This window comes from Canis lupus, chromosome 24 (genome assembly GCF_003254725.2).
Source record: "Canis lupus dingo isolate Sandy chromosome 24, ASM325472v2, whole genome shotgun sequence".
Classification (NCBI taxonomy): domain Eukaryota; kingdom Metazoa; phylum Chordata; class Mammalia; order Carnivora; family Canidae; genus Canis; species Canis lupus.
The window spans coordinates 32470932-32488339 of NC_064266.1; the positions used below are offsets into that span (position 1 = coordinate 32470932).

At 39.2% G+C, this 17408-nt stretch overlaps 1 protein-coding gene across 3 annotated transcripts in view; it reads left to right on the plus strand.

Annotated features, from left to right (window-relative positions):
- STK4 (serine/threonine kinase 4) overlaps positions 1–17408 on the plus strand; it is an 88682-nt gene that overhangs the window by 22061 nt on the left and 49213 nt on the right. For all 3 annotated transcript variants that reach the window (XM_025470187.3, XM_049100227.1, XM_049100228.1), the window contains 4 exons: positions 1815–1982; positions 2872–3009; positions 5860–5988; positions 6758–6944. In XM_025470187.3, the coding sequence (XP_025325972.1) occupies positions 1815–1982; positions 2872–3009; positions 5860–5988; positions 6758–6944 (622 nt within the window). The remainder of the gene's footprint in view (positions 1–1814; positions 1983–2871; positions 3010–5859; positions 5989–6757; positions 6945–17408) is intronic.

Sequence of the window (17408 nt, forward strand, 5' to 3'; positions counted from 1 at the left end):
CCACACCATTCTGGGGAAGTAGGCAAATAGTTATTTGCCTATGTGTGCTAGATTCATATTTTTTAAGCCTCAAACTAAGACTTTATATATACATTTTATAAAATTGATGTATATAATAAAAAGAAAAATTATATGTATACATAGACACATACACATGATTTTTCTTTTTTAATTTTTTGATAGCACTTGTTCTGTATCTCCATGTAAACCATCAGAGTGTTGTAGAAATAATGGGATGGAAAGTAAAAGTCCTTTGTGATTCTACCTTCTAGGTGTAACTATTGTTAATAGTTCAGTGTGTATTGAGATTTTTCTTTTGCTAGCCATATAACAACAGTATTTATTATTATTGGTTACTGATTTGTCATATAATGTATGCAACATGATTATATATTATATATAATTTTGCCATCTAATTTTCCTTTTATAATATGTCTTATACATTTTTTCCACGCCTCCTTTTTAAAGAAATATGGTGGATGGGGCGTCTGGGTGTCTCAGTGGGCCTGACTCTTGATTTCAGCTCACGTCATGATCTCAGGGTTTTGGGATTGAGCCAGCACTCAATGCTCAGCAGAGAGCATTCTTCCCTCTGCCCCTGCCACCTCCCCGGCCCCCCCCACTCACATGCACTCTCTCTCTCTCAAATAAATAAATACATCTTTTAAATATATTTATTTGAGAGAGAGAAAGTGAATGAGGGTGGGGGAGGTTGGGAGGGACAGAGAGAGAAGGAAAAAAGCAAATTCCTTGCCAAGTGGGGAGCTGGACCTGGGGTTCAATCCCCGGAGCCTGAGATCATGACCTGAGCCGAAATCAAGACCTGTTCACTTACCACCTGAGCCACTCATGCGCCCTTAAATAAATCTTAAAAAAAAAAATACGAGGGATCCCTGGGTGGTGCAGCAGTTTAGCGCCTGCCTTTGGCCCAGGGCGTGATCCTGGAGACCCGGGATCAAATCCCACGTCGGGCTCCCGGTGCATGGAGCCTGCTTCTCCCTCTGCCTGTGTCTCTGCCTTTCTCTCTCTCTCTCTGTGACTATCATAAATAAATAAAAATTAAAAAAAAATACGGTGGATATTTATTGTGTTTCATTTACCCCCTTTTAGATGGTCATTTGGGTTATTTCCTTTTTATTTTTCCCACCTCTCCTACAAATATTTTTCTAACACTTGTGTGTATATCTTAGGTACCTGTATATAGGATACATTTCTGGAAAAAGATTCAGATCAAAGGATATGGATATTTAAGTTGACAAATATTGCCAAATTGCCCAGAAAAACTTGTACTGATTTATACTCTCGTAATGCTATTTTAGTGCTTGACTTTCTTTCTTTTTTTTTTAAGATTTTATTTATTTATTCATGAGAGAGACACTGAGAGAGAGAGAGGCAGAGACACAGGCAGAGGGAGAAACAGGCTCCATGCAGGAAGCCTGACATGGGACTCGATCCCGGGTCTCCAGGATCACACCCTGGGCTGAGGGTGGCACTAAACCGCTGAGCCACCTGGGCTGCCCAGTGCTTGACTTTCTGTACAGTTACCAACACTAGTTATTATTAATCTTTGAAAGTTTTGTCAACTTCATTTTAGTGTTTGTTATTTTTGTGGGTTTTTTAATGTGTGTGTTTTAAGAATTCAAAGTCTTCTATGTTTCTAGGTCATTTGAATTTTTTTTGTGACCTGCTCGATCATGCCTTGAGTATGGTTTTTATATATATTCCAAGTACAAGATGTTTCTTATTGTTCAAAAAGTCTCCTTTCCTCGATAGTTTTAAAGCTTAACGTTAATCTCTACCCTTCTCTGTTTTAGGATACCATGGCCAAACGGAATACAGTGATAGGGACACCATTTTGGATGGCTCCAGAAGTGATTCAGGAAATTGGATACAACTGTGTGGCAGACATCTGGTCATTGGGAATAACTGCCATAGAAATGGCTGAGGGAAAGCCCCCATATGCCGATATCCATCCAATGAGGGTAAGGACACCAGCAGGGTGATTAGCTATTGGTCATCATTAGAAAGTGACTTACTTACTTACTTGGTTTAGATACCTAACAGTAAATGAATGAGTTGTATATAATTGATAACTGTCAGTATAGACTCCACTAGTTGTAATCAATGATCAACTCAAGTACTCATGTGTTCAAAGATAAGTTCCCTCTTTTTTGAGGGGGAAGAGTGGGGAAGGGTGAGAGGATTTACTGGTAGATTTAAAGAATATAAACTGCTTATTATAGAGGTTTTTGTTTTTTTTTTTTTTTTAAATTCTGGCTCTTCTTTTATTGGAAACTCAGTAAATAGTAGTTTTAATTTTTTAAAATAGTTAGAATTTAACTCCAATGTGGTGTTCCGGTATTTTGGCTTTTTTTTGTTTTTTCAAATACATTAAATTGGCTTGGCCTGGAGGTTAATGAATCCCTTGTAATTTGTGGGACTTCCAGGTTTATGATCTCCTTGCAGTTACTGCTCATATCCTGTGGTGATGATGACCTTTATGGGGGAGGGAACTTTGACAACTGTGGGGCTGAGATTACTGTCAGGATATTGATGCTCTCTCAGCTCTTGCCTTTTCACTTTAAAAGCCAGTGTACAGTGGTTAGCAACAACCAAAAAAACCTTGCTAGATATCGTGAGGTTGAGGCGACAAGAATACATATGAAAGAGGGAGAGAGAGAGAGCTATATCAACTTCTCTAATTGTCATACTTCCCACTTTGAGACACTTAGACTTTTGTTGGTGTTGGATGGGCTTATCAGTGGATAAGAGGAAAATTTTTTTTTTCAATTTCAGAGGTATCTCTAGTCATATTTTTATTAGTACACCACTTTTACCAAGAAAACCAATTTTTTTTTTTTTTTTAACTAGGCCATCTTTATGATTCCCACCAACCCTCCCCCTACATTTCGAAAGCCAGAACTATGGTCCGATAACTTCATGGATTTTGTGAAGCAATGCCTTGTAAAGAGCCCTGAGCAGAGAGCCACAGCCACTCAACTCCTACAGGTATGAGTCTCCCCACGATGCTGCCTCCCTCTGTTTCATTCATGTACTGGCCAAAAGATGTCAACTCACCTGCTTGGAGATGGTAAAGAAGTATAAGACATTCTCTGCCTCTGGGGAGCTTTGAATCTAACAGAGTAGGAGAGAATGTTAAATCATTGAACAAGACAGTAGTGCAAGAAAATGGAGGGCTCTGTGGGGGTCAGAGACTGGGAACTGACATTTAGTAAGCACTTGCTGTGTGCTGGGTGCCATATAATCATCATAGAGGCCCTGTGAGGGATGGGTATTATTTCAGTTTCATAGGTGAAAAAATGGAAGCTTAGAAAGGTTAACTTATTTAAAGTCATTCAGCTGAGAAGCAACAGAGCTGCAACTAGAGCCTAGGTCTTCTAGGTTCCAAAGCAGGAGTGCCCACTAATCTACCCTGTTCTGATGAGGAACTGAGATTAATGGTAGGTGCCCTTGTAGGTCCAGATGAGAGGAGGCCACTTAGGGCTGGCGGTACTGAGACTGCTCTCCTGGAGCAGGTCACCTCGGAGCGTGGGCCTGGAAGGATGGGAACAGTTTGCAGGCCAGCTGCTCAGTGATTAGGAGATTGGATTCAGGAATCACACTGCCCAGATTTGAATCCTGGCTCCCTGTTTACTAGCTTTGTGACCTGGGGCAAATAATATAACCTCTCTGTTGCTTTAGTTTTCTTATCTGTAAAATGGAGACAAAGTTTATCTGCCTCTTATATGGTGAAGATTAAGTGGCATAATGTGTATAACTTTGAATGCTGTTTTACCCATATTAAAAGTAGTATGATGTGGATTTGACAAATATCTATGGTTGTTTTGGGCTAGGCCAATGGTTTTCAGCTGTGTCAGACCCAGTATTTCTCCTCTTCCCCCTTTTTTAACCAATATGTATATTTAATACTTCTACTCCTGTTCTGGATTGAAATTCATAAATCATGAAATCTGTTTATGTTCATAATTTAAAAAGAGCTAGTATAATGTATATGATATAATGGAGACATAAAGATTTATAATTAAATATTTGTCAGTATAGCAATAGGCTCTAGCTTGACTGAACCTGCAGATATAATGAGATAGTTATATACCTGGACCTAGAACCATAAGTGAGTTTATTTTATTTTTTTAATGATTTTATTTATTTATTCATGAGAGACACAGAGATAGAGGCAGAGACATAGGCAGAGGGAGAAGCAGGCTCCCTGTGGGGAGCTCTATGCAGGACTGGATCCCAGGCCTCTGGGATCATGACCTGAGCTAAAGGCAGACACTCAACCACTGAGCCACCCAGGCGTCCCCCATAAATGAGTTTAGATTTAGAAGCAGTAAGAACAGAAATCATTCTATTCAAGCTATATAGGACAATGAATGGGTAGATGCTAGCATAAAAATGATGTTAAATAATAACAGACCAGGCTTATTTGTATCTGATAAGAAGAGGGAAATAGTCATAGATTTTTCCAAATGAAGAGAAGAGAGAACAAGGAAATATGATATTCTTCCAAATGAGCTGGCTCTTATTTCTAAGTGTATTGGCACATTCTTTTCCTGCCAGGATGGGGTATTGGTGGTTTTATGGAAATCTTTTTTGCAGCCCCAGCACATGCTGAGGCATTCTCTCAGTTTGAGTACTTACAAACATTTAGAGACCATATCCTCTGGTGGGTGCTGGGCGATAGAGAACGAGTTTCAAAGAGAAACACTGGGGACAACACAGAATAAGTTGAGAAGACAACAGGAAACCCCTCAAAAAGAATTTCCATATGTTGGGAGCCCGGGTGGCTCAGCGGTTTAGCTTAGCGCCACCTTTGTCTCAGGGCATGATCCTGGAGACCCGGGATCGAGTCCCACGTCGGGCTCCCTGCATGGAGCCTGCTTCTACCTCTGCCTCTGTCTCTGCTTCTCTCTCTCTCTCTCTGTGTGTGTCTCTCATGAATAAATAAATGAAATCTCAAAAAAAAAAAAAAAAAAAAGGAATTTCCATAGGTAACTTTCACAGCATGGATTCCTTGTACAACAAGCAAGATAAGAAAATTGTAAGGTAGTGCTAATATTAATAATATTCAAGCCTTTTTTTTATAAGTGAAATTCCACAGTATCCTTGTGTTTCAAGTATCTTTGCTGATTGATATTTGAGTTTACATCTGTTAGATATTTGTGACCAGTTTTAGTATTTCTGTAGTAACTATGCTTTTGTGTTAAAATCCCTTTTTATCTAACTTTGTCAGAAATGCTGTGTAGTACATTGTATGGAAGGAATAAACGGGATGAATAAATTGTTCACTGATATTTAAACAATGTCTTTATGACATTTAAGCCCCCTCCAAAATCATCCCCTAAATTACCGGACTTTTTGCTTGTCTCTTGAAAAACATTTTTGGTATTATTTACTAAAGTATACATATACTCTGAGACATTTGAAAGGTGTGCACAAAGTGCCCCAGTTCGTTGTTGTGCAGGACTCTTCCACACTTGGAAGGAGTGCTGGTGTCCCTGCTTTTCCTCACACACCATTGGTGTTCTCCAAACATGGTGACAAGCTCCCAACATGTTTAGAAAACTTCCTCTAGGGGGTGGTACCACTCTGTTGAAAATCTCTAGATTTGGCAGACAGAAACAGAGACTTTGCAGCCAGGCTGAAAAAGATGGGCAAAGCCTGAATGTGCAGTCAGAGTGATAGAGTGAGTGTGGTTTCACAGCTATTACCCAAAATAGAGAAAGATGAGATTTGTTGATTAAGCAGCTATTATCCAGTACCTACTGTGTGCTGGGTACTGTGTATGCACTGGTGCCCTATAAACCATTGCCAGTGTTGTCTACTTTCTCTTTTAAGCACCCGTTTGTCAAAAGTGCCAAGGGAGTGTCAATACTGCGGGACTTAATTAACGAGGCCATGGATGTGAAGCTGAAACGCCAGGAAGCCCAGCAGCGGGAGGTGGACCAGGATGATGAAGAGAACTCCGTGAGTGGCAGGCAGTGCTGTGGGCCTCAGGCATGAATGCATGTTATTTTATGATTGCCGGGTCAGTTGAGATGAGTAGGGGCTAACAAGTCCGCCTGGAGCTGAAGACACTTCCTGAATGACTATGTCCTGTCCTGGCCACTGGTAATGTCTTGCTGAGGCTGGCCTTCTTATAGCGCTTCCTAAGACACTTTCAAATTTTACTGTTTTGCCCCATATCATTTTCTCAATTTAATTTATTTTTTTCTTCAATTTTTTTATTCGGAAAAACGAATGCTCGGATCGGAGATTTGTTTTTTTGTGTGCCCTTTTGGAGAATCAAGGATCCATACTAAAATGTAGATTTTACACTCATGGACTCCCTCACAAGCCTGAGATTCCAAGGGTGTGCACCTCAGCTTCTTAGATCTACGTTGTAAACCCCCCTTTTTTTTAGAAAAAAAATTATTTATAATCTCCCCACCCAATGTGGGGCTCAAACTCACTGCCCTGAGATCAAGAGTTGAGGGCTCCTTTGATTGAGCCAGCCGGATGCCCCTCTGTTATAAAACTTTGAAGAGGATATAGGAAGGGGAGAGGGGGAGGATGTTTCTGGCTCTTGCTTGCCTGACTTTGTGGTCTTCTTTGGTTAAGTAGGTTCTAAGACCCTCAGTTCTGTGGGTCTAGAATCCCAATCAGCGTCAAATCCAGAAATGCTTGCCCCGAGATGAATAATAATTCAAAACCTTTCAATCCAGTTAGCCCTGATTTGAGGTTTGTCCTCTCACAGGAGGAGGATGAGATGGACTCTGGCACAATGGTTCGAGCAGCAGGTGATGAGATGGGCACCGTCCGGGTAGCCAGCACCACAAGTGATGGGGCCAGCACTATGATTGAGCACGGGGACACATTGCCATCACAGCTGGGCACCATGGTGATCAACACAGAGGATGAGGAAGAGGAAGGGACCATGAAAAGTAAGGCTCTGGTTAAATATACTCCCTTCTCAGACAACCCCTGCAAATTCCAGAGAAAACAAGCTCTCATGGTCCACATGGACTCAGGCTGGAGTCACTTTCTGATTGTGCAGGGGTGGGTGCAGGAGGGGAGAGCTGGCCTGAGGCATCAGAGGCAAGAAAGCATCAGCAATGAGGAAGGTCTTTCTTTTGAGTTGGAATAGCCACCTCTCATCGAATGTTGTCATTTTCTCCTTTTCTTTGATCTGTGGAGGCAAATATATTTGTATTGTTTTGATACATAGTTCAAAATGGGATGTGATTCTGAGCTATTTACTATTGGTATCTTCAGTCGATTTCTGTTTTCTGTGGATCTAACCCAGGTTTACCAATACTCAGTCTGTAGTCAGGATGACTGTACAGCTTTGAAAATCCTATCAAGTCCCTTCTAGTTGAAATCTTATCCCACTCTCCTTTTTGGCCTGTGGCCTTGTCCTGACACTGGTGCTTGGCTCTCAGGGTGCTGTCTGCCACTCTGCTCCTCTGTTGCTTCCCTTCCCTTAATCTCTGTATCACAGAGGAAAGGAATTGGGGATACAAATGGTACTAATTGAGCTCTGGATGCACATTTTAGTCTGAGCTTTGCATAGGCTTAGGTCATTATGATCTTTTTATAATCTGTCCACATCCCCCCCCCCCCTTTTTAAAGTTTAAAAGTCCTTCCTTTAAACAGGGACTGTCAAACTATGGTTCACAGGGCAAATCCAGCCCACTACCTGCTTTTGGCAATAAAGTTTTATTGGAACATAGCCATATCCATTCATTTACATACTGTCTTTGACTGCTTTTGTACCACAGAGGCGGAGTGACCAGTTGTGACAGAGACTGTATGGCCCCCAAAGCCTGAAATGGGGCCATTCACTGCTTTTCTCTGGTTCTTTATAGACAGAAAAAGTTTTGTGACCCCTGCTCTAGACCCTTTGCTTTGTGATTGATTCATTTCATGAATTTTTCTTCAATGCTGTATTCAAGTACTTTGCTAGATGCTGAAAAAACAGTCCTTGCACCCAAGGAATTCGTTGTCTTGTGTGGGGGACAGACCACTAATTAATGACATGTCAGTGTATGAAACAAGTTCTAAAATAGAGCTAATCCAGGGGCTTGGTAAAGCAGAATGAGAGTATTCAGTCTGGATTAGGGATTACTGAAGAATTTCTGAAGGAGAAGGCAGGAAGGTTGGCAGGGAGTAGGGTGGGTGGAGGTGTTCCACAGAGGGAGCAGTGTAACACAGAGTCCTATAGGCAAGAGAAGGGTAGATCAGCACAGGGGAGCCATAGCCCATTTATCGTGACTGGAGCAAGCCAGTCTAGGCTGTGGGCCCCAGGCAGCCCACTCTGCTTTTCACCTTTCAGGTCTATGTGTTTATAATCAAGTCTTTGTTTATGAAGAGAAAAGGTTTTCTATTTTTCTTTTTTCTCTTTTGGGGCCAAGACTCATTATCTGTGTTAGGATTCTGGTCAGAGGGGTACAGGTGGTGAAAGAGTAATAGTGCTGTTGATGGATGTGTAAATTGGTATAACTTTTCTGGAATGTAGTATGCATCAGGAGTTTAAAAAGTTCAGACCTTTGATCCAGTACATTCCACTTCTAGGAATCAGGTCCAAGAAAATAATTGAAGATAGAGAAATTATATTTAAGAATTTTTCCAGATATGTTACTTATAATTGTAAAAAAAAATTGGATTAATTTAAATGTTTAATAGATGATTGGTCAAATAAAATATGATACATCCATAAGGGGGACTAATTATACAATACGAAAATATTAAAAATCCTGTTTTGGGACAATACTTTGTGAGTTAGGAAAATACTTATGATATGTTGTAAAGTGAGAAAAGAAGGAAGCAGAATTATAGCATTCCCCAGTTTTACAAAAGTAAAAAGATAAATTAACATATGTTAATGTGTACTTAGGAGAAAGACTGTAAAAAAGTATTGCAACAGCTGGGGGTAAATAAATCAGTTATTAAAAGTAAATATAATTGGTAATAGGATCATTAGTATGTTAAATTTTATTTATTTTCTAAAGTTATTTTCAGTAAAGAAGTCTGACCAAAAATACTGCTGGTGTCATTGTGTGTCCTATAAACTAGGGCTTCGAACTTTGGATTACTTTAAGAACTTTTTTTTGCCCCCTCCCTCTTTCTTCTTCTCACTTTTTATGGCCTTAAAAATGAATATTTATAAGAGTTTATAAAAACATTGTCACCTTGCTAGTCCCTTTAAATTCTAACCTCATTCAGTGTTCTTAGGTGTGTTTCATCCCCTGCACTTGAGATCAGAACACCCTAGATATACATTTGGTGTTATGTAAATTGTCAAGTGAATGCTATGTACTAAATTTAGCTTGTCTTTTCCTTTCTTCCTTTCCTTTCCTTTCCTTTCCTTTCCTTTCCTTTCCTTTCCTTTCCTTTCCTTTCCTTTCCTTTCCTTTCCTTCTTTCCTTTTTTCTTTTTTCTTTTTTCTTTTTTCTTTTTTCTCTCTTCTCTTCTCTTCTCTTCTCCTTTTTCTTTTTCTTTTTCTTTTTCTTTTTCTTTTCTTTTTCTTTTCAGTAGCCAGTGTGATTTGTTAGGAAAGTTTGTTTCATAGTTGGGAGCTGCTGACCTCTAGTCTTTTCACGAACTCTGGTGCTTTATCTTCTTCTACTTGTCTTAAGGGCTTTAATCATACAGATGATTATAATCGCTTATAGTGTAAGGAGGCTGGCCCAATAACATGTGTGGTGCATGCACATGTTACGGAAAATCTGCCCTTTTTTTATTTAAAGAATTAATTTTATTCCAAATGTAATTTTCCAAATGTATTTAAAGTGCTAATTAATTCAGTGGGTTGTTTGTTCAGTTTCTGAGCTTGGATGGCTTAGCATGTCTAATGAGAAACATGCCTCTTTTTTATAGTCATGATGGAAAACTGTTTAAAAACCGCAGCAATCACATCTGAGTGACATTAAATAAACTCAGTTCATCATTAATCTGCTACAGGTCTTTTAATTCAGTTTTTAGGCCACAGGTTTGACAGATTTGCCACTTACTTTGAGATCTTTACCATTTATGGTTTTAGGAGTTAAACTTCTTGTCATGAGAAATTAAAACATACATAATTGCACAAATTAATACCATGAATGACCCCAGTGTCCTGTCACCCAGTTTCAAACCTGATTAATTCACTGCCCATCATATTTCAGCCTCCTCAAAGAAAATAAATTCAGTTAATTTAAAGCAAATCTCAGATATCATTCCATTTCTTTAGAATTAGTTTTAAACATTTAAAGGAAAGTATCTGACCAGGCTTGGCTCAGATCTAGCAATTTGTGTTGTTTTGGAGAAGTCACTTTCCTTATACGGGCCTCCTCGTGCCTTAATCAGTAAAATTAAAGAATTATGAAACTTATGTACTTTCATTGTCCTTTATGGTTCAAATAGTCCACACCTTTATAAAGGTTGTATAACATGACTAATATTGAACTGAAGACATACCACTATAGACAGGTCAAGATGATTGAATGAGATGAAGCACTGGAGGCCTGTTTTTGAGCATGTGCCTGTATGGTTCTTATAATAATAGTAATAATTTACATAGATACTCTGTTTTCTGATTATTTTCACTTAATAAGGGTATGCATTTTCCATGTCGCTGCAAAGTCCCTGTTTTCATTTTTCATACTTAACTGTTTTTTTAAATCATTTACCTGTTGCTGGACATTTTGGTTGTTCCTAATTTTTCACTGTTATAAATAACTCTGCAGGGAACATCTTGCATATAAATGTTCCTTCTTTTTAGTATTCCTAGGATAAGTTTTCAGAAGTATTTGAATAGTTTCATGTGTATTTGTCCTATTGTGAGACTGCCATACTGTGTCCTCTGAAGTTTATACCACTTCACATTCCACAAGACTAATAGCAGCTATCAGGACACTTGATTTCTTCCTTTATATCCATTTTTCCTTTTTATTTCCCATGTTTTAAATCTCTGTGCCACTTTCTGGGTGTTTTCTCTAGATTTATTTTCTAACTCTGTCATTCTTTTTTTTAGCCACATCGAATCAGTGGTTTGACCCAGACAAGTTTATTTCCATGGATAAATTTTTTTGCTTCCTAGAAGTTTTGTTTTGTTTTGTTTTTTAGATTTCATGTATTTATGTGGAAGAGAGCAAACATAAGCAGGGGAGGGGCAGAGGGAGAAGCAGGCTCCCTGCTAAGCAGGGAGCCTGATGTAGAGCTTGATCCCAGGACCCCAGGATCATGACCTGAGCTGAAGACAGACACTTAACCGAGCCACCTAGGCTCCCCACTTAAAAGTTTTAATTAGTTATTTTTAAATCTGGTTTTTCTTCTTTTGCAGTGTTCTAGTCTTGTCTTACAAATGTTCCTTTTTCTCTTTGAATATTATAAATGTCTTTATTTCAAGGTATATTTTAATATTTTTGAGAGAGTGAGAGAGAGCATGTGGGGGGGGAGGGGCAGAGGGAGAGGAGAGAGAATCCTTAGCAGGCTTCATGCTCAGTTTAGTGCAGAGCTCAATGTGGGGCTCAATCCCACAACCTCGAGATCGTGACCCCAGCCAAAACCAAGAGTTGGACACTTAACTGACTGAGGACCTAGGTCCTTGTATACCTTGTAGGTATTTTTTAGATCAATCTGTTATCTTGAGTTGTTGGATCTAATTTCTGCTGTTTATTGTGTCTGCTATCTCTTATACTGTGAGATTTTTTTTTATACTTTGTGATTTTTGTTTGTGTGGTTATATTCAGTGGGAAGTATCTTCTTTGGAAGTTTCTAATGTTCCTTGAGTTGCATAGGTATCCCAGCAAGGCCCTAAGGGGTATTTCATTCCAGTGGAATCTTTAGATTATTTCTCATTTCTGTAGTGTGCTTGTGATACAGCCAAGGAAATTACCTTCCTAGAAGTTGATTCTTTCCACTCCTCACATGGGCAGAAGCCATTCCTAAGCCATGTCCTTGAGCTTGTGGTTAGAGTTTGTCATGGCTTCTATCTTTGTTCTGGGGGTTGCGTACTAGCTTCCTTTTTATAGATATGTCTTGGCTTCTGTCAGTATCCTGGTTCCTGTTCCCTCATCAGGTTTAAAACTAGTCTCTATGTTTTAGTTTTCCCAGCGGGCCATTCACTTCAGTGCTGTGTGTTCCTTTGTTGCTTTTTCCATTTGCAGAGTTTCCTATTCTAGTTTTGAGGACCATAATATTTCTGTTTTGTTAAGTCTTGGATTTTTGTGTGTTTAGAGCAGGAGTGGGGACATTTAGTGCTTCAGCTCATTCAGCCATTTTGACCTGTCTATAGTGATGGTATGCCTGTACTTTCCCTACCAGGGAAAACTTTATAGAGAGGTTGTTATTTGCTCATGGTCACATGGCTAGTAAATGCCAGTGCTGATAAGCTGAACAAGTTCAGAGTGTATGCTCCTTTTATTACACGGAACTTCCAGTTTGTTTTAGAAGCCGCCCACCCTTACATTAATGGGCATTAGATCTAATGTGCAACAAAACTCATAATTAAGTCACGTATTGGCTTCTGAGGAGATCCCAGAGATATACTTTTTTTTTAGAACCAATCATGTATTATATATGATTTGTTTATTATACTCAGGAGACTAGGCATTATAACTGTTAATAATAATCATTAATGATTAGGCCCTTAATATATATCAGGCATTGTGCTTAATCCTTTGTGAACATTTCATATATTAATCATGAACCACCTCCCATTTTATTGCAGCAGAAACAAAATTGCAAAGAGATTAAGTAACTTGCTTGTGATCACATAGTGAGTAATAGGAGAGCCAAGGCTTGAAGCCAGATATGTTTGATTTCAAAGCTTATTATGTTCTATTCCACTTCAGCAGAGCCTCTTTATTAAGTTTTTGAGGCTCATGTTACAGATTATATGTTGGTGAGCCTCAGCCTGCAATAATGTACCCCACCTTGCTGGTTGTTTGGATACTCTACAATTCCCCAGGAGTCCAGAAGAGAAGGACAAATGGTTCTCAAAGGGGTCCTGCTCCGATGATGGGCTTAATGGTGTGTTCCATCTGAGGGAGTTTCAGTTGTGTATATCTGAATATACAATAAAGAATCCAGTTGTAGCTGGGGGAGGGGATCCGAGTGGGAGTGAGATCTGGCCATTTTACAAAGAGACCTCAGGAACATCTGTTAAGAACCGTGAAAAACCATGATAAAATATCAGTATGGGGATTTGGGAAGATTTCTTCTATTTGTGTACATAAGTGTGTTTTTTTTTTTTTTTTGGTAAAGGCTATAGAAGAACGCTGCTAGAAGATCTGAAGTGACAGGAGAGGTTCTAGGTCCATGTCAGGATTGTTGTGCCTTTTCTGGACCAGTAGAGGGAGCTCTGTGACAGATCATGGTTAGAACGGTGTCCCCATCCACATTCACAAATCCCCTTTCTGTGGGAGGCTTTATTCTCCATCAAGACTGTCGTTTATTTATTTTAAAATCTATTTTAAGTAAGCGCAGCAACACTAGGACAGTGTCTTTATTTGATTTAGGTAGGAAATTGGGTACCTCATACTTGGCAAAATTCAAATAAGACGGAAGTCTGCCAAAATGTCTCAAAATAGTTTAAACTTTTTCTCTCTCTTCCCGGATTTCTCAGTAGACCTTCACCAGAACTGACGCTTTCTTTCTGCAGCACGGCACCATGGATGTAATTTTGCAACCATCATGAGCTAAAATGACTAACCAAGGAATTAAATAAAATGTTAAAACTTAAAATTCTGGTGTGGTGGTGACTTGGGGGATGTTATTTGCATATCAAAGTAAATATTAACAATGGCAGCTTACAGTTTTGTTGCCTCTTTAGTTTTCACTAATCTGTTTCCACACTACCCAGAAGTCCGTCTTACTTCTTTCTTTTGATCCTTATATATTTTTCTTTCTTACCAAGGCCTCCGGTACAGTGTTGAAGGGTAGAGGTGGTAGTGGGCATTCTTGTTTGAAAGGCTTGAGTCCATGACATCAATCTTTCAGTCTCCCAGTGGCCCAAGTTCTGACTCAAGCCTTTCAAATTAGACTCTGTGAAAAGGGAGTGAGTGGGTGGTTTCTGTTTAAAACTAACATATCATTCAGAAACTTCCCATTTTTATTCTAGAGCAATGGCCACATTAATCTCTTGGAAGTAGGATTTTAAAGCGAGTGGCATACTCAAGAGCATGGTTTGGGCAAATTCCTGTGATAGTATTATGTGGTGAAAACACTGTGCATTTGTAGTTCCCCAGAAGTTCCTAAGTCTCATGAAGGCCCTAATTGTTGCCATAAGTTTCCTCATGTCAAAACCAAAGCCCAAGCTCTTGTTGAAATGACTTTATTTCAGCACCGTCCATCAGATACTAATTTCGGAGTTGCAGAAGATGGAAATTCTTGACTCAAAGCCTAGTTTCTTTACACTTGCAGTTGTCTAGAGGGGATTGTTTAAACATTGCTTCCCTCGTGTGTTCCCTATCTCATTCTCCCTGGCCCCAATGATAGCATTTTGCAAGGGTGGTAAATAAGACATAAAGTACTGCAGGTATTTTAACATTTATTTTACCACAATAGCCTTACTATACAATTTCTGATCCCCTCAGGGTGTTTAAAACTATTGTTGGACAATATTACGCATCTGTATGTGTTTTTGCCACTTTCTGCAGTGTCTGAGAGTGTTGCATGCATTGGCACCAAAGCTAAAACTTTAAAACGTTCTGTTTTGTTAGAAATGTATCTCTTAATAAAGGTAAGAGAAAGAAAAGGGGACTGTGGAAAGAACATTAATCTTTGGATTCAGTCTTTGCTTTGAAACTTGCTCAGAATCTTACATACCTCATTCTGCCTCAGCAGGTTACTTCCCTCTTCTTTGAGCCTTTTTCCATAGTCTGAAAAAATGCGGCATAAAAGTTCCTACTTCGGGGATCCCTGGGTGGCGCAGTGGTTTGGCGCCTGCCTTTGGCCCAGGGCACGATCCTGGAGACCCGGGATCGAATCCCACGTCAGGCTCCCGGTGCATGGAGCCTGCTTCTCCCTCTGCCTGTGTCTCTGCCTCTCTCTCTCTCTGTGACTATCATAAATAAATAAAATAAAATAAAAAAATTAAAAAAAAAAAAAAAAAGTTCCTACTTCATAGTACTGTTAAGATGATATAAAATAATAAATAAAATACTAAGCCTGTAAATGCTTAAAAATGGTAAGTAATATACATTTATGAGTCTCCTGATGAATGACAGTGGCTTTTTAATTGGACCAAGGCTGCTTTTCTCATCCTCATTCCTTTTCTCTTGCTTGCTATGTTTTTATGTTTCATTCTTGGTATTAATGGTGTTTTGTAAACACCACCTCTTTGCCTGTGCAACTGGCATGAAAATGATTGATCTAAAGGAAGGTTATTTTGTCAGTTTCCGTAATGTTTTAAAAATGTGTGTAGTGAAAGAAAGAGAGTGACTGTGTGTGTGTTTCACATTCCTTGGCAATAAGATACAGGTGCATTGAGAATCTGTTAAATAGCTCAAAATACACGATGGCAGATTTTAAAGAGGCTAGGCTTTGGATTTACCTGAGCCTTCCTTTGTTAAGTTTCAAACTGTTATCTTAATACTGTGGAATTTATTACTGACTCGATTTTTTTTTTCTCTCCCCAAAAGATAGTTGTGGTTCACCATGCACTTATCATAAGCTTTCTCCTGGGTGGGATTTGCACTAAAAGAGCAGACTCTTGGTCCTTAGTCTTTTCTCACAATTGCACAAATAAGTCAAGGTCATCCTGAATTGAGACTAAATCCTAATTGTTTGTGCAGTTTTTCTAATTGTGTCCAGATGTTGGGCTCAATTTTATCTTTGGAAACCATTAACATTCTTGATTCTTTTGGGATGAGCCAAAAAGCACAGACACATGGTGCCTGAAAATTCATTTGAAACACCCTGCCAGACCACATATTAGGATATGAAAGTACCAGATCTCAGTGTGACTTGGGTGAAGGGCTCAAGGTCTATATTTTTGGGAAGATAAAGGTGCTCCGTTATAGTTAAATTGGTAAAAGGAGAGCCAAGAATAGCCATGTGGGAAGTGTATTTTCTAAGAGAGAGCAGTAGCATGAAAGTAATGAAGAACAGGGGAAAGTGAGTCCTAAAAGATATGCTTTGGCTCTAATGCCTAAGAGGCAGATAAATCAGTTCTGACTGATTAGGGGAATGTATTTCTCTGGTGCTCTAAGCTGTTCTGACCTGCCTACTCTTGTTCAGCAAAGGAATGGAGATGTATTTTGATCAACTTAAATGGCTCGATATAGAAAAAGTAGGTGCTTCTCTTAAATGTTCATGCTGTAAGAAACATCAACTTGGAATCTATTTATTAACATAAATATCTAATGCCAGCCAAAAAGTATTTATTAGGTAGTCACTTATGTCGTTACTGTGTAATGTACAAAAGCCAAATGAGGCATTGTTGCTGACCAGGAATTTATAGGTTTAAAGGGGAAGGATGACATTTGTCATTGCCATTACCTAATATTTATGGAGAGCCTGCTGTACTGTAACTATTCTTTGTCATTCCTTGTATGCCTGGGACGTTACTCTGCATGATTCAGATTATGATATTTGATGTTGACATAACTTAGTTGAGAATATAGGACCTCTATGTATTTTTTTTTTAATTTTTATTTATTTATGATAGTCACAGAGAGAGAGAGAAACAGGCAGAGGGAGAAACAGGCTCCATGCACTGGGAGCCCAATGTGGGATTCGATCCCGGGTCTCCAGGATCGCGCCCTGGGCCAAAGGCAGGCGCCAAACCGCTGCGCCACCCAGGGATCCCAGGACCTCTATGTATTGAAGGTGGTATAATACTAGGCCAAATGCTGGGCAAGTGGTACAGACAAGTATTAAAGGTTTTGTGAGAAGGAAAACAAAGGACTTAGATGCGCAGCCTGAGTGAGGCTATTTTAGCAAGTGCAAAGTCAGAAATGTAAATATATATATTGAATATTCATTTTGGCTGAGGTGGGTTTTGACCAGACATTGAAGGACTTTGAATGCCACAGAAAGAAGTTTGAACCTGATTCAGCAGGTAGTAAATAGGGTAATATAAAGATATTTTGATCAGAGAAGTAATAGAACAAGATGGTTTTTTAGGAGAGTCAGTGGGATGATGTGGAGTTTGAAAAGGCCAGAAAAGAGAAGACCAGTTAGGAAATTTTTGTAATAACCAAGGTATGGATCATTCTTACTTGTCAACCTTCTGTATCTTTTTAAATGTGCTACCTCTATTGCTCTAGTTAGTAATCTTTTGAAATTTGAATTTAGATCTCTTTGAATAGATATGTGGCAGCTCACTAGACTTAAGGAAGTAAGGACCACTGCCCAGAAGTCACGTTGATTTACATAGAGGCAATTGCCAAAATTAGTTAACTAGGAGAGTTATTCCGGTT